Source organism: Cetorhinus maximus, chromosome 1, assembly GCF_964194155.1.
Source record: "Cetorhinus maximus chromosome 1, sCetMax3.hap1.1, whole genome shotgun sequence".
Taxonomy (NCBI): Eukaryota; Metazoa; Chordata; class Chondrichthyes; order Lamniformes; family Cetorhinidae; genus Cetorhinus; species Cetorhinus maximus.
The window spans coordinates 249,587,850-249,610,604 of NC_135879.1; the positions used below are offsets into that span (position 1 = coordinate 249,587,850).

The following is a 22,755-nucleotide window of genomic DNA, read 5'->3' on the forward strand; positions in this document are numbered from 1 at the left end:
AAATCCCTAATTAATCTGATTCCCAGTTACACCCACTTTAAGGCAACAGTCCAAAAGTATAATTTTTAGATTTTAAACAGATCCAGCAAATTAACACAATTTGCTGGCCAGTGGAATTCAAAGTGGCTTCCTCCAGCTTCGGTTTCTGTAGACAGCAGGTTTATGCACAAAATCTGGAGGCTTCATGAAAGATATTTCACACACTCCTGTCATATCTTACAATGCATTCCTCTGGCACATAGCCCCATTCTCCTTTATATGTTCTTCCTTTTTAATATGTAAATGTTATTGTTTCATGAGCCTTTGAAACTTTACCTGTCTCATAATATAAATTTTTTCATGTTGCAACAATATATTGTCAGTAACCCTTGAGAAAAATACATTCATTAACTTGCTTGTCTGACTATTTGTAAACAGAGTGAGATCCCTTTGAAAACCAAATCCCCCTTAATCAATCTAAAAATGCAAATTCTCTTTACACCTCACATGCTAAAACCCCAACCATGTTTATTCATTAGCATATTAAAGACACTTTTACAGCTTACTTCTTTTGATAACTTCAACTTAGAGTCTGCTTGGCTACAAAATGTAACTAAATCACACACACAGACAGACCTAACTATTTGCTCCTATAAACCTACTTTACAATAAACCAGAAAAACCAAATTATTATACTCTCATGACAAATTTCAAAGGAATGAGAGATCGCCCCATTAAAACGTATACAATTCTTAGCAAGCTTGATAGGCTGCTTCCCATGGCTGGAGAGTCTAGAAGAAGAGATCATAGTCACCTGATAAGGGTTCAGCCACTAAGACTGAGATGAAAAGATATTTCTTCACTCAGAAGGTTATGGATTTTTAGAATTATCTACCCCAGAAAGCTGTGCTTGCTCAGCCATTGGGTTTGTTCAAAACTGAGATCAATAGACTTTTGGACCCTAAAGCAATCAGGGGATATGTGGTCAGTGTAGTAAAGTGCATTTGAGGGAGATGTTTAGCTGTGATATTTTTGAATGCCGCAGCAGGCTTGAGGAGCTGTATGACCTCTTCAAACTCGTATTTCTTATGCTGTTATGAGCTTGAGTGATTCCTAAAGAGTTTGGAGTCAAGCCATGCAGATCCTGACTGATTCATTTTTAAAATTAATGACATTGACACTGTGAATACAAAATGTCTTGTTTTCTATTTCACAGGTCTGCTATGATGCAAAGTGTGTGGATGTGTCTGTGTTCAAAGTACAAGAATGTGATAACAACTGCAACAAAAAGGGGGTATGGAATCACTCACTGTTTTTAGTGGGACTGATAGATATAACAGTGGTGGAGTGACAACAACAGCTTGTATTTATATAGTTCCATTCATGTAACAAACTTCCCAAGGAAATACACAGGAAAGTAAGTTCTGAAGAGGACATAGGTAGGTTAAGTGAGTGGGGGAAACAAATGGCAGATGGAGTATAATGTGGGAAAATGTGAACTTGCTCACTTTGGCAGGAAGAATAGAAAAGTAGCATATTATTTAAATAAAGAGAGATTGCAGAACTCTGAGGTACAGAGGGATCTGGGTGTCCATGATGAGGAAAAGTTAGTATGCAGGGACAGTAAGTGATTAGGAAGACAAATGGAATGTTGTTTGTTTACTGCAATGGGAATGGAATGTAAAAGTAGGGATATTTTGCGACAGTTGTACAAGGTATTGGTGAGACCACATCTGGAGTACTGTGCACAGTTTGGTCTCCTTATTCAAGAAAATATACAAATATGTTAGAAGCATTTCAGAGAAGGTTCACTCGATTGATACCTGGGATGGGGGGGTTATCTTATGAGGAAAGGTTGGACAGGCTGGTGACTGTATACATTGGGGTTTATGAGAGGTGATGTTATTGAAACATATAAGATCCTGAGGGGGCTTGACAGAGCAGATGCTGAAAGTATGTTTCCCCGTGTGGGAGAGACTAGAACAAGGGGACATAGTTTAAAAATAAAGGGTCTCCCATTTAAAACAGAGATCAGAAAAATGTTTCTCCCAGACGGTCATGAATCTTTGGAAGACTTCCACAAAGAGCAGAGCAGACAGGATCATTCAATATTTTTAAGGCAGAGGTAGATAGATTCTTGACTAACAAGGAAGTCAAAGGTTACTGGTGGTAGGCGGGAATGTGGAGTTGAGGCCACAATCAGATCAGCCATGATCTTATTGAATGGTGGAGCAGGCTTGAGGGGCTGAATGACCATTCTTGCGATCCCAGCTGATGTTAATACTGGACAAGTCAGATCCCAGAGTGGAACCTGGCCTGATAGATCCTAAATTTATTCTTTTTAGGAACCATGGAGGACAGTTACTGAACAAATTCGCAGAAGTCTGATGATGTTCTTCTAACACAATGAATAAAACATTTATTAAACAAGAAGCAAGAAAAAATTAAATTGGAAAAAGAGCGCGGAGCTTGAAGGGAGGTCATTTGAAAAAGAGCGCGGAGAGCGAGGGGAGGTCATTTGAAAAAGAGCGCGGAGATTGAAAATAAAAGGAGGGGAAGCTGAAGAGGAGCGGCCAGTGTGTGAATGGCCCAGTGAAGGAGTGGAGCTTTGAGGCTTTGGCTCGAGAGGCTAAGGACGAGCTTGCTCCCAGTGGGTTAAGGCCAGGTAAGTTCCTTTAATTAAATTAGGAGTAGGTAATGGAGGCAGCAGTTGGGGCAGTCGAGTGCTCCGAATGCAGCATGTGGGAAGTCTGGGACAGCACAATTGTCCCTGATGACTACACCTGCAAAAGGTGCATCCAGCTCCAGCTCCTGAGAAGCCGAGTTAGGGAACTGGAACTGGAGCTGGATGAACTTCGGATCATACGGGAGGCAGAGGCGGTAATAGACAGGAGTTTCAGGGATACAGTCAGCCCTAAAAGTCAGGAGGCAGGCAGCTGGGTGAATGTCAGGAGAGGGAAAGGGAATAGACAGAAAGAGCAGAGCACCCCTGTGGCCGTTCTCATCAACAATAGGTATACCGTTTTGGATACTGTTGGTGGGGACGACCTACCAGGGACAAGTTGTAGTGGTCGCGTCTCTGGCACTGAGGCTGGACCCTCAGCTCAGAAAGGAGGGAGGGAAAAGAGGAGAGCAGTAGTGGTAGGGGATTTGATAGTTAGGGAGACAGATAGGAGGTTCTGTGGGAGAGATCGAGAATCCCAGATGGTCTGTTGCCTCCCTGGTGCCAGGGTCCACGATATCTCGGATTAAGTTCTCAGTATTCTCAGGAGGGAGGGTGAGCAGCCAGATGTCGTGGTCCATGTAGGGACCAATGACGTGGATAGGAAGGAGGAGGAGGTCCTGCAAAGAGAGTTTAGGGAGTTAGGTGCAAAGTTGAAGGACAGGACCTCCAAGGTTGCGATCTCAGGAGTGCTACCCGTGCCACGTGCTAGTGAGGCTAGAAATAGGAGGATACTGCAGCTAAATACGTGGCTAAGGAGATGATGCAGGAGGGAGGGCTTCATGTTTCTGGACAATTGAGCTCTGTTCCAGGGAAGGTGGGACCTGTTCCGACGGGACGGTTTGCACCTGAACTGGAGGGGGACTAACATCCTTGCGGGTAGGTTTGCTAGTGCTGCTCCAGGGCGTTTAAACTAGATTTGCAGGGGGAGGGGAACCAGTGTATTAGAGCAGATAGTGAGGTGGAGGAGGATAAAGGTCAAGCGAGGAATGCATGTATAGACAGAAATCAAAGGTTTGTACGTGATAGAAATGTTCTCAGGTGCATCTATTTCAATGCAAGGAGTATTGTCGGAAAGGCAGATGAGCTTAGGGCGTGGATTGGCACGTGGGATTATGACATTATTGCTATTAGTGAGATTTGGTTGCAGGAGGGGCAGGACTGGCAGCTCAATGTTCCGGGGTTCCATTGTTTCAGACGTGATAGAGGGGGAGGGATGAAAGGGGGAGGAGTGGCATTACTAGTCAGGGAAAATAGCTGTGCATAAGCAGGACAGCCCGGAGGACTCGTCTACAGAGGCTATATGGGTGGAGCTGAGGAATGGGAAAGGTGTGACCACACTAATAGGGTTGTATTATAGACCGCCCAATAGTCAGAGAGAATTGGAGGAGCAAATCTGTAGAGAGATAGCAGACCGATGTAAGAAACAGAAAGTTGTGATAGTAGGAGATTTTAACTTTCCACATATTGACTGGGACTCCCGTACTGTAAAAGGTCTGGATGGCTTGGAGTTTGTCGAATATGTTCAGGAAAGTTTTCTAAATCAATACATAGAGGTACCAACGAGAGAGGATGCAAGACTTGATCTCCTATTAGGGAACCAGACAGGTCAGGTGACAGAAGTATGTGTAGGCGAACATTTTGGGTCCAGTGATCACAATGTCATTAGTTTTAAGTTAATTATGGATAAGGATAGGTCTGGTCCTCGAGTTGAGATTCTAAATTGGAGAAAGGCCAATTTTGTGGAAATGAGAAAGGATCTAGGAAGTGTGGATTGGGATAAGTTGTTTTCTGGCAAGGATGTGTTCAGTAAGTGGAAGGCATTCAAAGGCGAAATTTTGAGAGCGCAGAGTTTGCATGTTCCTGTCAGGATTAAAGTTAACAGGCATAGGGAACCTTGGTTTTCAAGGGATATTGGCGATCTGGTTAAGAAGAAGAGAGAGGTGTTATAGCAGGTATAGGCAACAAGGAGCAAATGAGGTACTTGTAGAGTATAGAAAATGTAAGAAAATACTAAAGAAGGAAATCAGGAAGGCAAAAAGAAGACATGAGGTTGCTTTGGCAGATAATATGAAGGTAAACCCGAAGGGTTTCTACAAGTATATTAAGAGTAAAAGGATAGTAAGGGACACAATTAGTCCCCTTGAAGATCAGAGTGGTCGTATATGTGTGGAGCCTCACGAGACGGGGGAGATCTTAAACAGTTTTTTTGCATCAGTATTTACTCAGGAAACTGGCATAGTGTATAAGGAAGGAAGGGAAACAAGCAGTAGTGTCATGGAACATATAGAGATTAAAGAGGAGGAGGTGCTTGCTGCCTTACAGTGAATAAAGGTAGATAAATCCCCCGGGCCTGACATGATATTCCCTCGGACCTTGAAGGAGACTAGTGTAGAAATTGCACGGGCCCTGGCAGAAATATTTAAAATGTCCTTAGCCACGGGTGAGGTGCCGGAGGATTGGAGGGTAGCTCATGTCGTTCCGTTGTTTAAAAAAGACTCCAAAAGTAAACCAGGTAATTACAGGCCAGTGTGCCAGACGTCAGTAGTAGGTAAATTATTGGAAGGTGTTCTGAGAGATCGGATATACAATTATTTGGACAGCCAAGGGCTGATTAAGGATAGTCAGCATGGCTTTGTGCGTGGTAGGTCGTGTTTAACGAACCTTGTAGAGTTTTTCGAGGAGGTTACCAAGAAAGTAGATGGAGGAAAGGCTGTGGATGTTGTCTACATGGACTTTAGTAAGGCCTTTGACAAGGTCCCACATGGAAGGTTAGTTCAGAAGGTTCAGACACTTGGTATCCATGGAGAGGTTGTAAACTGGATTCAAAATTGGCTGTGTGGGAGAAGACAGAGTGGTAGTGGATGATTTCTTCTCAGACTGGAGTTCTGTGACTAGTGGTGTGCCTCAGGGATCTGTACTGGGACCATTGTTGTTTGTTGTCTATATCAATGATTTGGATGATAATGTGGTGAATTGGATCAGCAGGTTTGCTGATGACACTAAGATTGAAGGCGTTGTGGACAGCGAGGAAGGCTTTCAAAGCTTGCAGAGGGATCTGGACCAACTGGAAAAATGGGCCAGAAAATGGCAGGTGGAATTTAATGCAGAAAAGTGTGAGGTGTTGCATTTTGGAAGGACAAACCAAGGTAGGACATACACAGTAAATGGTAGGGCACTGAGGAGTGCGGAGGAACAAAGGGATCTGGGAGTTCAGACACATAATTCCCTGAAAGTGGCGTCACAGGTAGACAGGGTTGTAAAGAAAGCTTTTGGCATACTGGCCTTCATAAATCAAAGTATTGAGTACAGGAGTTGGGATGTTATGGTGAGGTTGTATAAGACATTGGTGAGGCCAATTTTGGAGTATTGTATGCAGTTCTGGTCGCCTAACTACAGGAAGGATATCAGTAAGATTGAGAGAGTGCAGAGAAGATTTACTAGGATGTTGCCGGGTCTTAAGGAGTTGAGTTAGAGGGAAAGATTAAACAGGTTAGGACTTTATTCCTTGGAGCGTAGAAGAATGAGGGGAGATTTGATAGAAGTTTACAAAATTATGAGGGGTATAGACAAAGTAAATGCAAGTAGGCTCTTTCCACTTAGATTAGGAGAGATAAACACGAGAGGACATGGCTTTAGGGTGAAAGGGGAAAGGTTTAGGGGGAACATTAGGGGGAACTTCTTCACTCAGAGAGTGGTGAGAGTGAGGTACGAGCTACCATCTGACATGGTAAATGCGGGCTCACTCTTAAGTTTTAAGAATAAATTGGATAGATACATGGATGGGAGAGGTCTGGAGGGTTATGGACTGGGTGCAGGTCAATGGGACTAGCGGAATAATATTTTAGCACAGACTAGAAGGGCCGAATGGCTTGTTTTCTGTGCTGTAGTGTTCTATGGTTCTATATTACACCAGACAAATACAGCCAATAGGAAATGATTCTCACACTTTTTCTTTTATCCCAGCAATGACCATACTGACACAAAGTGCCAGTTTTGTTTCTGACTTCACTAAACTACTAATCCCTTGGTAACCATCTCTTCACTTCAAGAGTTGTAAAACTTCATTAAAAAAAGCATATATACAAACAGGGCTCCAGACTAGACACAGGTTTCACCTTTCTTAAGACAGAAATACAAAATACAGGCCAGAATTTTATATCCCGCTGGCAGGTGCGCACCCAACCTGAACGGGCATGAAATCGTGAGAGATGGCATTGGGTGAGCTTCCCGACCTCATTGCACAGTTGCACAATATTTCGCTCGGCAGGTGCGCACAAAAGTTGGTGGGCAACTAAGCCCATTAACAGCCCAATTTTAAGCGATTTTTTGTGGCCCTTCCAACCTTACGGTTAACGGATGGGCCAATCAGCCAACTTTTATGAAACCTCATCCAACGGTGAGATGAAATCTCTGTTAGGTAAAAAAAAGCAGTGCCCAGATATTTCTTTATAGTTTGTTTTTTTAATGAGGTCTGCTTTCAGGTGCTTGCTTGAACTGCATGGACATTTTTTTTTGCAGCATTTTTGGGCCTTATTTTCTTATTTGCAGGTCTGCAGCTCCCTGAAGCAGTTGTCTGCCTTCAGGGAGCTCCCTTGAAGCACTCACCTGTGCCCGCGGTGACGCCGATGCCCGCCCTCTTCCTGCCCACAACTGCAGTCCTGAGCCTTTCGCCGGGTGCGTTTCAAAGTGGCTGGCCGTGAATTGCCTCCTGCATCACATGCCCAAACTCTTAAATCTGTGTAAAAACAGAAAATGCTGGTCTGACAGCAGCTCTGAAGAAGAGTCATACAGACTCGAAACATTAACTGTGTTTCCATCTCCACAGATGCTGGTCTGACAGCATCTGTAGAGATGGAAACACAGTTGATGTTTCGAATCTGCATTACTCTTCTTCAGAGCTGCTGTCAGACCAGCTGAGTTTTTCCAGCATTTTCTGTTGTTATTTCAGATATCCAGCATCCACAGGTATTTTGCTTTTATCTTGAATCGGTGTCCTCTTTCTTGTACCATCAGCTCATGAGTAGATTTTTGTCTACCTTATCTGAACCCGTCATATCTCCCACACTTCTTTCAGATCTCCCCTCAATCTGCTTTGCTCCAAAGAGAAAAACTCCAGCTTTTCCAACCTAACCTTGTAGCTAACATCGCTCATCTCTGAAAACATTCTGGTAGATCTCCTCTGCACCCTGTCAAGGACCCTCTCATCCGTCCTAAATGTAGTGTAATGGGTTAATGTTATTATTCATTCTTCATTCCCGGGATGTGGGCTTCGCTGGCTGGGTCAGCATTTATTGCCCATCCCTAGTTGCCCTTGAGAAGGTGGTGGTGAGCTGCCTTCTTGAACCGCTGCAGTCCATGTGGTGTAGGTACACCCACAGTGCTGTTAGGGAGGGAGTTCCAGGATTTTGACCCAGTGACAGTGAAGGAACGGTGATATATTTCCAAGTCAGGATGGTGACTCACTTGCAGGGGAACTTCCAGGTGGTGGTGTTCCCACCTATATGCTGCCCTTGTCCTTCTAGATGGTAGCGCTTGTGGGTTTGGAAGGTGCTGTCAAAGGAGCCTTGGTGAATTCCTGCAATGCATCTTGTAGATGGTACACACTGCTGCTAATGCGCGTTGGTCGTGGAGAGAGTGAATGTTTGTGGACATAGTGCCAATCAAGTGGGCTGCTTTGTCCTGGATGATGTCAAGCATCTTGACTGGGAGCTGCACTCATCCAGGCAAGTGGGGAGTATTCCATCACACTCCTGACTTGTGCCTTGTAGATGGTGGACAGGCTTTGAGGGGGTCAGGAGGTGAGTTACTCATCGCACAATTCCTAGCCTCTGACCTGCTCACATAGCCACAGTATTTACATGGCTAGTCCAGCTCAGTTTCTGGTCAATGGTAACCCCCAGGATGTTGATAGTGGGGGATTCAGTGATGCTAATGCCATTGAACATCAAGGGGATATGGTTAGATTCTCTCTTATTGGAGATGGTCATTGTCTGACACTTATGTGGCGCGATGTTACTTGCCAATTGTCATCCCAAGCCTGGATATTGTCCAGGTCTTGCTGCATTTGGACATAGGCTGCTTCAGTATCTGAGGAGTTGCAAATGGTGCTGAACATTGTGCAATTATCCCCACTTCTGACCTTATGATAGGAGGAAGGTCATTGATGAAGCCGCTGAAGATGGTTGGGCCAAGGACACTACCCTGAGGAACTCCTGCAGTGATGTCCTGGAACTGAGATGATTGACCTCCAACAACCACAACCATCTTCCTTTGTGCTGGGTATGGCTCCAACCAGCAGAGAGTTTTCCACCTGATTCACATTGACTCCCGTTTTGCTCGGGCTCCTTGATGCCCCACTTGGTCAAATGCTGCCTTGATGTTAAGGGCAGTCACTCTCACCTCACCTCAGGTGCTCAGTTCTTTTGTCCATATTTAAAACAAGGCTGTAATGAAGTCAGGAGCTGAGTGGCCCTTGCGGAACCCAAACTGGGCATCAGTGAGCAGGTTATTGCTAAGCAAGTGCCGTTTGATAGCACTGTTGATGACCCATTCCATTACTTTACTGATGATGGAGAGTAGACCGATGGGGCAGTAATTGACCGGGCTGGACTCGTCCTGCTTTTGTGTACAGGACATACCTGGGCAATTTTCCATATAGCCGGGTAGATGCCAGTGTTGTAGCTGTACTAGAACAACTTGGCTAGGGGTGCGGCAAGTTCTGGAGCACAAGTCTTCAGTACTATTGCCGGAATATTGTCAGGACCCATAGCCTTTGCAATATTCAGTACCTTCGGCTGTTTCTTGATATCACATGGAGTGAATTGAATTGGCTGAAAACCGGCATCTGTGATGCAAGGGACCTCTGGAGGAGGCCGAGATGGATCATCCACTCGGCACTTCTGGCTGAAGATTGTAGCAAATACTTCAGCCTTATCTTTTGCACTGATGTGCTGGGCTCCTCCATCATTGAGGATGGGGATATTTGTGGAGCCTCCTCCTCTAGTGAGTTGTTTAATTGTCCACCACCATTCATGACTGGATGTGGCAGGACTGCTTTGATCTGATCTGTTGGCTGTGGGATCGCTTAACTCTGTCTATCATTTGTTACTGATGCTGTTTGGCACGCAAGCAGTCCTCTGTTATAGCTTAACTTGATTGACACCTCATTTTTAGTTATGCCTGGTGCTGCTCCTGGCATGCCCACCTGCACTCTTCATTGAACCAGGGTTGATCCCTTGGCTTGATGGTAATGGTAGAGTGGGCAATATGTCGGGACATGAGGTTACAGATTGTGTTCGAGTGCCACTCTGCTGCTGCCGATGGCCCACAGCGCGTCATGGATACCCAGTCTTGAGTTGCTTGGTCTGTTCGAAACCTATCCCATTTAGCACGGTGGTCGTGCCACACAATGTGCTAAATGGGATAAAGATCTAAATGGACAGTCTACATCATCAGTGATGTAAGATCACATGACAACAGAGCTTACTGAGGGATGGTTTTGTGTGTAACCTTGTGTGAAGCAATGTCCTGTATATAGTTAGAAAAATGTTTAATAAAAGGTAACGTTTACCAACAGCCCTGCCTCCAGCAGTATCGATTTATCTTAATTGAGGATGACCTAAGCTAAGACCCAAAACAATGAATACAAATGGTGGCAGTGGTAAAGACAACAGAAAAAAAAAACGAGTAAAAAAATCCCAGCAAGATTGAAGAGATAGGGAAAAAAGCCCAGCAACTGAGAAAGCAGCAAGCTAAACGACAAGCAGGAAAGGGCATTGTATCAAATGCCTTTTGGAAGCACACATAACACCATATCAACAGCATAGCCCCCATCAACAGATCTGGCAACTCAAGACTGGGCATCCATGAGGCGCTGTGGGCCATCAGCACCAGCAGAATTGTACTCGAACACAATCTGTAACCTCATGGCCCAGCATATCCCCCACTATACCATTACCATCAAGCCAGGGGATCAACCCTGGTTCAATGAAGAGTGCAGGAGGGCTTGCCAGGAGCAGAACCAGGCATACCTAAAAATGAGATGTCAACCTGGTGAAGCTATAACACAGGGCTACTTGCATGCCAAAAAGCATAAGCAGCAAGTGACAGGCAGGGCTAAGCAATTCCACAACCAACGGTTTAGACCTAAACTCTGCATTCCTGCCACATCCAGTCGTGAGTGGTGGTGGACAATTAAACAACTCACTGGAAGAAGAGGTTTCACATTTTTCCCCATCCTCAATGATGGAGGAGCCCAGCACATCAGTGCAAAAGATACGACTGAAGCATTGGCAACAATCTTCAGCCAGGATGGCTGAGTGGATGATCCATCTCGGCCTCCTCCGGAGGTCCCCAGCATCAAAGATGCCAGTCATCACACCAATTCAATTCACTCCACATGATATCAAGAAACGGCTGAAGGCACTGGATATTGCAAAGGCCATGGGTCCTAACAATATTACGGCAATAGTACTGAAGACTTGTGCTCCAGAGCTTGCCATGCCCCTAGCCAAGCTGTTCCAGTACAGCTGCAACACTGGCATCTACCCAGCAATGTGGAAATTTGCCCAGGTATGTCCTGTCCACAAAAAACAGGATGAATCCAACCTGGCTAATTAATAACAAAAACAGAATTACCTGGAAAAACTCAGCAGGTCTGGCAGCATCGGTGGAGAAGAAAAGAGTTGACGTTTCGAGTCCTCATGACCCTTCAGCAGAAGGAGAGAGGTGAAATATAAGCTGGTCTAAGGTGGGGGGGCGGGGGGAGAGAGAAGTTGAGGGTGGGGTGGTTGTGGGGACAAGCAAGCAGTGATAGGAGAAGATAATCAAAAGATGTCACAGACAAAAGGATCAAAGAGGTGTTGAAGGTGGTGATATTTGTCTAAGAAAAGTGCTAATTAAGAATGGAAGGCAGGATACTCAAGGTACAGCTCTAGTGGGGGTGGGGTGGAAAGACTAACAAGGTATTAGTTGTAGATTTAAAAATAATGGAAATAGGTGGGAAAAGAAGAATCTATATAAATTATTGAAAAAAAAAGGGAGGGGGAAGAAACGGGGTGGGGATGGGGGGAGGGGGAGTTTAAGATCTAAAGTTGTTGAATTCAGTATTCAGCCCGGAAGGCTGTAAAGTGCCTAGTCGGAAGATGAGGTGCTGTTCCTCCAGTTTGCGTTGGGCTTCACTGGAACAATGCAGCAAGCCAAGGACAGACATGTGGGCAAGAGAGCAGGGTGGAGTGTTAAAATGGCAAGCGACAGGGAGGTTTCGGTCTTTCTTGTGGACAGACCGCAGGTGTTCTGCAAAGCGGTCGCCCAGTTTGCATTTGGTCTCTCCAATGTAGAGGAGACCGCATTGGGAGCAACGAATGCAGTGGACTAATTAATGTCCCATCAGTCTACTCTCCATTATTGGAAAAGTAATGGAAGGGGTCATCAACAGTGCTATCAAGTGGCACTTGCTTAGCAATAACCTGCTAAGTGATGCTCAGTTTGGGTTCTGCCAAACTTCTGACCTCATTACAGCCTTGGTTCAAACATGGACAAAAGTGCTGAACTCCCGAGGTTAGGTGAGAGTGACTGCCCTTGACATCAAGGCAGCATTTGAGAGTGGCATCAATGAGCCCTAGCAAAGCTGGAATCAATGTGAATCAGGGGGAAAACTCTCCACTGGTTGGAGTCATACCCAGCACAAAGGAAGATGGTTGTGGTTGTTGGAGGTCAGTCACTTCAGCTCCAGGATGTTGCCGCAGGAGTTCCTCAGGGTAGTGTCCTCGGCCCAACCATCTTCAGTTGCTTCATCACTGACCTTCCTTCCATCATAAGATCTTGTTTATCAAGAATCTATCTATCACTGCCTTTTGAGGAAAGGATTTCTAAAATCTCGCTACCCTCTGAGACATATTTTTTTCTCATCTCTGTGTTAAATGGGCGACCCCTTATTTTTAAACAGTGATCCGGAGTACTGGATTTTCCCACAAGAGGAAACATCCTCTCCACCTCCGCCCTGTCAAGACCCCTCAGGTTTCAATCAAATCACCTCCTACTCTTCTAAACTCCAGCGGATACAGGCCTAACCTGTCCAGCCTTTCCTCATAAGATGACCTGTGCATTATTGGTGTTAATTTAGTAAACCTTCTCTCAACTACTTCTAATGTATTTACATCTTTCCTTAAATAAGGAGACCAATACCACACAAAGTACTCCAGATGTGGCCTCACCACTGACCTGTAGAACTGAATAATAATCTCCCTACTTTGTATTCAATTCCCCTTACAATAAATGATTACATTCTATTAGCTTTCCTAATTATTTGCTGTACCTGCATAACAGCCTTTTGCGATTCGTGCACTAGGACACCCAGATCCCTCTGAATCTCAGAGCTCTGCAATTTGTCACCATTTAGACAATATGCTTATTCTTCCTGTCAAAATGGGCAATTTTCCATTTGCCTACATTATACTCTATTTGCCATATCTTTACCTGCTTTCTTAACTTATCAATATCCCTTTGTTGGCTCCTTATATACTCTTCACAACTTATTTTCCTACCTATATTTGGTATCATCAGCAAATTTAGCAAAATACCTTTGATCCCTTCATCCAAGCCATTTATATCCATTGTAAAATGCTGAGGCCCCAGCCAACACCACTAGTTACATTCCGCCAACCAGAAAAAGACCCATTTATGGCTACCCTGTTTCCTGTTAGCAAGCCAATCTTCTATCCACGCCAATATGTTACCTCCTACACCTTGAGCTTTTGTTTTCCGCTTTGATGTGGCACCTTATCTAATGTATTCTGGAAATCTAAGTACAGTACTTGGTTCCCCTTCATTTCATCATGCAACAAGCTATTTCTGCCAAAGAACTGTGACCAATCTACCTTCTCCAAAAGTTTATGCAAACAATTTATTGCCTTCTTAAGTAAAGTATTAAATAGTCACTTGGTAACACAGAACTTGAGTATTACAAAAAATGAGACATGCTGTTGAAGCTTTTCATCTTGCACGCATCAGGGCAGACACAAGAATGCCAAGTTTCAAAGGGGCCAACAACTGAGACTGCATGAGAAAAGGGTGCTGATTGAGTGGCAAGTTGGCTCCGATTAGTCAAGGCGTTGCCACAGGGAATGCAACAGAGAGCTATTGTCCTCTGTGCTTATGTCTAATTCAAAAAAAGTGCAATGCCTGGACATGCTCCTTTTGCCTACAGAAGACAGGGTCCCTGTGTATATGTAGCTTCTGGCAAGAGTAAGTGAGCCACATTGTGAGCCCAGCTGATAATTTTAAATTGGTTGTTATTGTAAGTCTTAGCACACTCAGGATTTTTCATTTGGTGTTATCTAATCATGGAATCACATCTAACATTGGACGTTATGCTCTGAGCTTTGAGTTCCAAGCACAGGTCACTTGAGTATGGTCAGTGTGCTGCCTACTCTGAACAGTCAAAAGGACGTGCTGATTGATATGATCCACCAGATTTTGTGGCATACGGAATACCATGCAGCGCACCAGCACTTTATATCATTAAATAAAGTAGTATTAAATTTAAAAAGTAAATAAATTAAATATTAAAATAGTATTTTTTTTTATATCACCCAATGTTAGGTGTGAGCCCATGACCCTGGGATTAAGAGTCCCATTAGCTACTATCTGAGCTAATTGGGCTACACAGGAGCTTGCTGCACCTTTCCAACTTGGGTGACAGCTCCACAACTCACTGCCTGAAACTGTTCAAACTTTTGCACCCGCCACAGGTCGAAGCAAGAAGCTTTTGAACAAAATGATTTCAGAACAGTTCATTGTGGTCTTTAGAGTTTCAAACTTCACTGATGCTCGTGCTGTCTGCCAACCAAAAAAGCACCAAGAACAATTGTGCATGTACCAGTAGCTGTAGTGTGGTCCGAGTGCATTGTTCTTGACACCTTTCTAGTCAGCGGCAGGAGTTGCAGTGGATAGGTTAAGTGAGTGGGCAGATGGAGTATAATATTGGAAAATGAGAGGTTTTCCACATTGGCCGGAAGAATAGAAAAGAAGAATACTATTAAATTAGAGGGAGATTGCAGAATGTTGTGGTAAAGAGGGATCTAGGTGTCTTTGTACATGAATCACAAAACGTTAGCATGCAGATACAGCAAGTAATTGGGAAGGCAAATGGCATGTTGGCTTTTATTGCAAGGAGATAGAGTATAAAAGTAGATAAGTCTTAATACAACGGTGAGACCACAGCTAGAGTATTGTGTGCAGTTTTGGTCTTGTTACTTAAACGGGGATAAACTTGCATCTGAAGTAGTTCAGAGAATGTTTGGACAGTGTGCTTGCACACGAACAGGGGAGAGAGCTCATCCTGAGTGAGGCACAGCCAGAGTGGATATTGGCAATTTGGTGCACAGTGGGAATTCGGTGCATAGGGGACGAGGTGCTCTTTGAATATTTTCCATGCTATCCAACTTCTTAAATCTTCAGAGCGTGGGTCTTGCCGTGCAGCAGCAGTAGAGGCTACAAGGGAAAGGAATCAATGGTAAGTAGTAGGTAAGGTATTTACTACTTTAATCGCTTATTGTTTAAATCTTTTTATGGTTTATAGTTTGTATATTCTGTAGTAACGAGGATCAGGAAAGAAGGGCCCTAGAGTAATTGATTTAAAAGGTTTAATTTAAAGAGATAAATCATGGCAGGAGCGCTCAAAGCCGTGGTATGCTCCATGTCCTTCATGTGGGAAGCCGGGGACATTTCCAATGCCGGGGACCAGCATGTGTGCAGGAGGTGTGTCCAGCTGCAGCTCCTGGAAGCTCGGGTTTCAGAGCTGGAACAGCGGCTGGGGACACTGTGGAGCATCCACGAGTCTGAGAGCATCGTGGATAGGACGTTTTAGAGAGGTGGTCACACTGCAGTTATAGGGACTTGAGGAAGGAAGGAAATGAGTGACCACCAGGCAGTCCAAGAGAAACAGGCAGGTAGTTCAGGAGTCCCCTGGGGCGCCGCTTGCAAATCGGTATTCCAAATTGGAGGCTGGTTCCTCCAGGGAGTGCGGACAGAGCCAAGCTTCTGGCACCACAAGCAGCCTGTCTGTACAGGAGGGGAGGAAGAGCAATAGTAATAGGGGGTTCTATAGTCAGGGGAACAGATAGGTGCTACTGTGGCTGTCAATGTGACTCCAGGATGGTGTGTTGCCTCCCTGGTGCCAGAGTCCGGAATGTCACTGAACGGCTGCAGGGCATCCTGAAGGGGGAGGGTGATAAGGCAGAGGTCATGGTACATGTTGGTACCAATGACATAGGTAGAAAGAGGGATGAGGTCTTGCATCAAGAATTCAGGGAGTTAGGCAGTAGACTAAAAAGCAAGACCTCTCGGGTTGTAATCTCTGGATTACTCCAAGTGCCACGTGCTAGCGAGCACAGAAATAGGAGAATAGTGCAGATGAATACATGGCTTAAGAGTTCATGCAGGAGGGAGGGTTTTAGATTCCTGGATCACTGGGACCGTTTCTGGGGAAGGTGGGACCTGAACAAGCGGGACGGTCTACATCTGAACCAGAGTGGGACTAACATCCTTGTGGCCGGGTTTGCTAGTGCTTTTGGGAGGAGTTTAAACTAATTCAGCAGGGGGAGGGGGACACAGAATGTTAGCAGAATAGGGACACATCAAAATACAGTAAAACAATCAAGTCAGGCTCAACATGTTCCCTCTAGGTTGATAGGAAGGAGTAACGTGCCCAGAGAACCATGGATGACCAGAGATATTCAGGTTACGATGAGAAGGAAAAGAGAGGCTTTTAGCAGGTACAAGGGAAGCAAGTCAGCAGAGGGATTAGTGGAGTACAGAAACTGCAGGGTGGAGCTTAAGAAAGCAATTAGGAGAGCAAAGAGGGGATATGAGAAAGCTCTGGCTGGTACAAGTAGGGAAAATCCCAAGATATTCTACAAGTATATCAATGGGAAGAGGATAACCAGAGAATGAGTAGGGCTCATAAAGGACCAAGGGGGAAATCTATGGGTGGAGCCAGAGGACATTGGTAGAGTGTTGAATGAATACTTCACATCCGTCTTCACCCAAGAGAATGTGGATGAAGGCTATTTAAGAAGAGTTGTAGAGATAAGCCAGGGAACTACAGGCCAGTAAGTCTCACGTCAGTGGTAGGGAAACTATTGCAGAAAGTTCTGAAGGAGAGTATCTATCTCCACTTGGAAAGGCAAGGTTTGATCAGGGATAGCCAGCATGGCTTTGTCAGAGGGAGGTCATGCCTAACAAATTTGATTGAATTTTTTGAGGAGGTGACCAGGTGTGTAGATGAGAGTAGTGCAGTTGATGTATTTTATATGGATTTCAGCAAAGCCTTTGACAAGGTCCCACATGGGAGACTTATAAAGAAGGCAAATGCACATGGGATACAGGGTAATTTGATAATGTGGATTCAAAATTGGCTTAGTTGTAGGAGGCAGAGGCAGATGACAGAAGGATGCTTTAGTGACTGGAAGCCAGTATCCAGTGGCGTACCACATGGATCTGTGCTGGGTCCCCAAAATTTGTCATTTATATAAACGACATAGATGACTATGTGGGGGGGTAGGATTAGTAAGTTTGCGGACGACACAAAGATTGGGGAAAAACCTTTTTACCCAGAGGGTGGTGATGGTCTTGAATGCACTGCCTGGGAGGGTGGTGGAGGTGGGTTGCCTCACATCCTTTAAAAAGTACCTGGATAAGCACTTGGCACGTCATAACATTCAAGGCTATGGGCCAAGTGCTGGTAAATGGGATTAGGTAGATAGGTCAGGTGTTTCTCATATGTCGGTGCAGACTCGATGGGCCGAAGGGCCTGTTCTGCTCTGTGATTCTGTATCAAACTCAGGGAGAGAGACTGTGAGGTTCTTGAGCAAACTGATATAGGGAATGACAAGGTATTGGAGGTATTGGCAGGCTTAAAAGTAGACAAATCTCCAGGTCCGGATGATTTGTGTCCCAGACTGCTGAGGGAGTCAAGGGAGGAGATCACAGGGGCTCTGACATGAATGTTTAATTCCTCTCTGGCCACGGGGGAGGTGCCAGAGGACTGGAGAACAGCTAATGTGGTTCCGCTATTTAAGAAGGGTTGTAGAGATAAGCAGGGGAACTACAGGCCAGTGAGTCTCACATCAGTGGTAGGGAAAGTATTGGAGAAAGTTCTGAAGGAGAGTATCGATCTCCACTTGGAGAGGCAAGGTTTGATCAGGGATAGTTAGCATGGCTTTGTCAGAGGGAGGTCATGCCCAACAAATTTGAATGAATTTTTTGAGGTGGTGACCAGGTGTGTAGATGAGGGTAGTGCAGTTGATGTAGTTTACGTGGATTTCAGAAAAGCCTTTGACAAGGTCCCACATGGGAGACTTATAAAGAAGGCAAATGCACATGGGATACAGGGTAATTTGATAAGGCGGATTCAAAATTGGCTTAGTTGTAGGAGACAGAGAGTGCTGACAGAAGGATGCTTTAGTGACTGGAAGCCAGTGTCCAGTGGCGTACCACATGGATCTGTGCTGGGTCCCCTATTATTTGTCATTTATATAAACGACATAGATGACTATGTGGGGGGTAGGATTAGTAAGTTTGCGGATGACACAAAGATTGGCCGGGTGGTTAACAGTGAGGTTGAGTGTCTTGGGCTACAGGAAGATATAGACGGGATGGTCAAATGGGCAGATAAGTGGCAGATGGAATTTAACCCTGAAAAGTGTGAGGTGATACACTTTGGAAGGAGTACTTTGACAAGAAAGTAATCAGTGAACAGCATGACGCTAGGAAGTTCTGAGGAACAAAGGGACCTTGGTGTGTGTGTCCATGGATCTCTGAAGGTGAAGGGGTATGTTAGTGGGGTGGTGAAAAAGGCATATGGGATACTTGCCTTTATCAATCGAGGCATAGATTACAAAAGTAGGGAGGTCATGTTGGAGTTGTATAGAACCTTGGTGAGGCCACAGCTGGAGTACTGTGTGCAATTCTGGTTGTCATATTATAGGAAGGATGTGATTGCACTGGAGGGGGTGCAGAGGAGATTCACCAGGATGTTGCCTGGGATGAAATATTTAAGCTATGAAGGGAGGTTGGATAGACTTGGGTTGTTTTCGTTGGAGCAGAGATGACTGAGGGGCGACCTGATCGAGGTGTACAAGATTATGAGGGGCATGGACAGGGTGGATAGGGAGCAGCTGTTCCGCTTGGTTGAAGGGTCAGTGACATGGGGACATAAGTTCAAGATGAGGGGCAGGAGGTTTAGGGGGGATGTGAGGAAAAACCTTTTTACCCAGAGGGTGATGACGGTGTTGAATGCACTGCCTGGGAGGGTGGTGGATGCGGGTTGCCTCACATCATTTAAAACGTACCTGGATGAGCACTTGGTACGTCATAACATTCAAGGCTATGGGCCAAGTGCTGGTAAATGAGATTAGGTAGATAGGTCAGGTGTTTCTCATGTGTCGGTGCAGACTCGATGGGCCGAAGGGCCTCTTCTGCACTGTGATTCTGTGTGATTCCTGGGATGAAGGGGTTGTCTTGTGAGGAATGGTCGAGCAGGCTGGGCCTGCACTCATTGGAGTTTGGAAGAATAAGAGGTAATGTTATTTAAACATATAAGATCCTGAGGGGCCTATCGATACTGAGAGAATGTTACTCCTCTTGGGGGAATTTAGAACAAGGGAGTACAGTTTAAAAGTAAGGGTCTCCCATTTAAAATGATGTGAGGAGGAATTTTAAACTTAAAGTTCCTGATTCCTCCTGTTTATCCACTCAGACAATGGTCTCAGTCTGGTTTAGATGGATACCAACCCAACACTGCAGTTTCTTCCTGTCCCAATACTTTTCTTTATTTGTTCATGGGATGTGGGTGTCACTAGCTAGGCCAGCATTTATTGCCCATCCCTAATTGCCCTCATTCAGAAGGCATTTAAGAGCCTACCACATTGCTGTGGGTCTGGAGTCACACATAGGCCGGACCGGAAGGACAGCAGATTTCTTTCACTAAAGGACATTAGTGAACCAATTGGATTTTTATGACAATCATTTGTGGTCTTTATCAGACTTTTAATTCCAGATTTTTATTGAATTCAAATTTCACCATCTACCATGGTGGGATTCAAACCTGGGTCTCCATAGCATTACCCTGGGTCACCAGATTATTAGTCCAGTGACAATACCACTATGCCATCACCTCTTCCTATGCCACTGCTTCCCCTTAATAGATTCCAGTGTCCTATGAAATGTAACTCCTCTTTGCCACACCACTCCTTCAGCCATGTGTTCACCTCCCTAGCCTTCTTATCTTCACACCAATTTGCACATGGCTTAAATAATAATCCAATTATAACTCTTGAGGCCCTGTACTTTAAGTTAGCTCCTAGTTCACGGTACCCTCAAAACATGGCTTCTTGCCTAAATTTCTTAATGTTGCCCCAACATGAACGACAATAACTGGATCCAGCTCCTCACTCTCCAATATCCTTTTAAATCACTTCCCTCACCCTGACATCAGGCAGACAACATACTGTACAGAACTCTTCAACCTGCTTACAAAGGATGCTGTCTGTCCCCTTAACAGTTGAATGCCCTACAACTAGCATATTACGCTTCCACTCATCCTCCTTCCAACTCTTCTCCCTTCCCTTTTTGGACAGCCTCCGGCTCCAAGGTGCCACAATCTGCAGCCTGGTTGTCCTTCTGGCAGTCTTTATTCTTGTCCTCAAAGGTTGCAAATATATTGTACCTGGTGGCTATGATCAGTTTCTGTAAATCCTCATTCTATGACTAGAATCTTATCAAAAGTGGTCTCGTTACGCGGACTGAAATTGGGCCTTAACCCAGAGGGCTGTGGAAGCTCAACCATTGAGCATGTTTAAGACAGAAATCAATAGGTTTCTGGAGACCAATGACATCAAGGGATATGGAGATAGTGCAGGAAAGTGGCATTGAGGTAGATGATCAGCTATGATCTGTTTGAATGGTGAAGCAGACTCAGTGGGCTGAATGGCCCACTCCAATGTTCCTTTGGAACCTGGGCAGAATTTTTACCAATAAAGAGACCACCGCTGAACCCGCTGTCCAACTGAGGAAGGTGGCCCACATGCCAGAGCTGCCAAGCCAATCAAAGGGCAGGCAGAACTGCAGTTTCGGCAGTGCAAACATTCAAGGTGCCACTGCTGAGGCTGCAGAGAAAGAAGGCAGTTCTCTATGCTAAAGCTCCCTAAAAGACAAGCTATTTTTTATCACTGTGTCAGGGCCAGGGAGGAGGTTCCTAGTGGTTGGTGAGCAGGAGGACCTTCCAACGGTGGTGTCATAGCTGCAGGGGGGATCATTGCTGCCAATGGGGTTCATGGAGAAGGGCTGTCTTTCCAGGAACCTGCAAGGAGTCCGCAAGATTTTACCTGGTGATTACCCCAGATGGTGATGCCTTCCCACTCTGGTAAAATGCCAGTGGGTATAGGAGGTGCCCCTTATTTGGACACTTGATTGGTTTACTTGGCCACCCAGTGAGCAACCGCACCAATGAGGCTGTAATATGCCATTGTAGGGGGAAGATGTTGGGTTGCCCTCCTGACAACTTCCACCACTATTTTACCAATCCTGCCTCTTCCAAGGCACCTTCAGTGGGCTGGTTAATTCCAACCCTCTATCGTCCCTTACTCTCTACACCTCTCAATGAGGTATGACTGTATTCTGAAGCAAACTGACCAGATACTACTCCCACACATTGTGCGGCAATGTCTCCAACTCACACTCAATCTCTCACTCCGAGGCAGAGAAATTCGAGACAGAGACATCTGCAGTGGTCACTTGGGACAGTCCTGAATTCCACAATCTCCCACATACTGCAGTCTACACACAAAACTAGTTCTACCATACTTTGGTCTAGATTGTTTAGTTGTTGTACTTTTTTTTACATAATAACTCACACTAAGCACAAAAACACTAGGCAACAAATTCAAATAATTACGGTTTCAAACTTAAATGACTCACTATAAACACTGAAAGTAAGAAGGTGACTCTCTGTCTGCACTAAATTTCCAACTTTGCACTCTATTTATGATGAACTTGGTTCTGTGATCACTCTGCGCCACTCTCTCATGAACAGAGGAAAGCACAGTGGAATAGTTAATGAACAGTCCACTCCTTCTCCCATATTGGAGGGGAATAGCTGAAGATGGTATTGCTGAGGATGCCTGTCTGCTGCACTGATATCCTGAAGCTCCATGGCTGACCTCTGACAACCATAGATATGACGCCAGCTGCTGGATGGTTTTCTGCTAGACCCCATTTTAATATTTGTGTGTTTCTAAATTCCTTCACTGTTTCAGATGTGCAACAATAATGACAACTGTCACTGTAATGATGGCTGGGCTCCTCCATATTGCAATACCAAGGGAAGTGGTGGCAGCATTGATGGATTGTTGACACTCCCAGAAAAAGGTAATCGTTTCAGTTATTTATTGGGTTGTTCCTCATGGTTAATTTTCTCCCTGCTGTGCCTTTCTCTGCATTATTTAACACCATGCATTCTCTAACTGAGGTTGCTGAACAGTTCTAGTCATTGTTCACATCACTATTTAGGTTACACGGTATAGGATCCTCTACCTGGTCTAAAGCTTCTTTTGTCTTAACTCTGGATATCACCCACACAACAACTTGGATGAAGCTTCACCAAAGGTGGTGGTGAGCTGCCTTCTTGAAGTGCTGCAGGCCCTGATTATTCTGAAAACCCATCTGTTTCACTAAAGTCCTTTATGGAAAGAAATCTGCCGTCCTTACCTGGTCTGACCTACATGTGACTCCAGATGCACAGCAATGTGGTTGGCTCTTAAATGCCCTCTGAAATGGCCTAGCAAACCACTCAGTTGTATCAAACTGCTACAAAGTCTCAAAAAAGGAACGAAACCGGACGGAGCACCCGGCATCGGCCTTGGCACTGGAAACAACGGCAAACTCAGCCCTGTCGACCCTGCAAAGTCCTCCTTACAAACATCTGGGGGCTAGAGCCAAAATTGGGAGAGCTGTCTCACAGACTAGTCAAGCAATAGCCTGACATAGTCATC

At 45.0% G+C, this 22,755-nt stretch overlaps 1 protein-coding gene across 1 annotated transcript in view; it reads left to right on the top strand.

Annotated features, from left to right (window-relative positions):
• Positions 1-22,287, top strand: part of LOC144680358 (disintegrin and metalloproteinase domain-containing protein 12-like) — a 972,827-nt gene extending 950,540 nt beyond the window's left edge. Inside the window, exons 17-19 of the mRNA XM_078541354.1 lie at positions 1,196-1,273; positions 22,021-22,132; positions 22,274-22,287. Coding sequence (XP_078397480.1) covers positions 1,196-1,273; positions 22,021-22,132; positions 22,274-22,287 — 204 coding nt within the window. The remainder of the gene's footprint in view (positions 1-1,195; positions 1,274-22,020; positions 22,133-22,273) is intronic.
• The last annotated feature ends 468 nt before the right edge of the window (positions 22,288-22,755 follow it).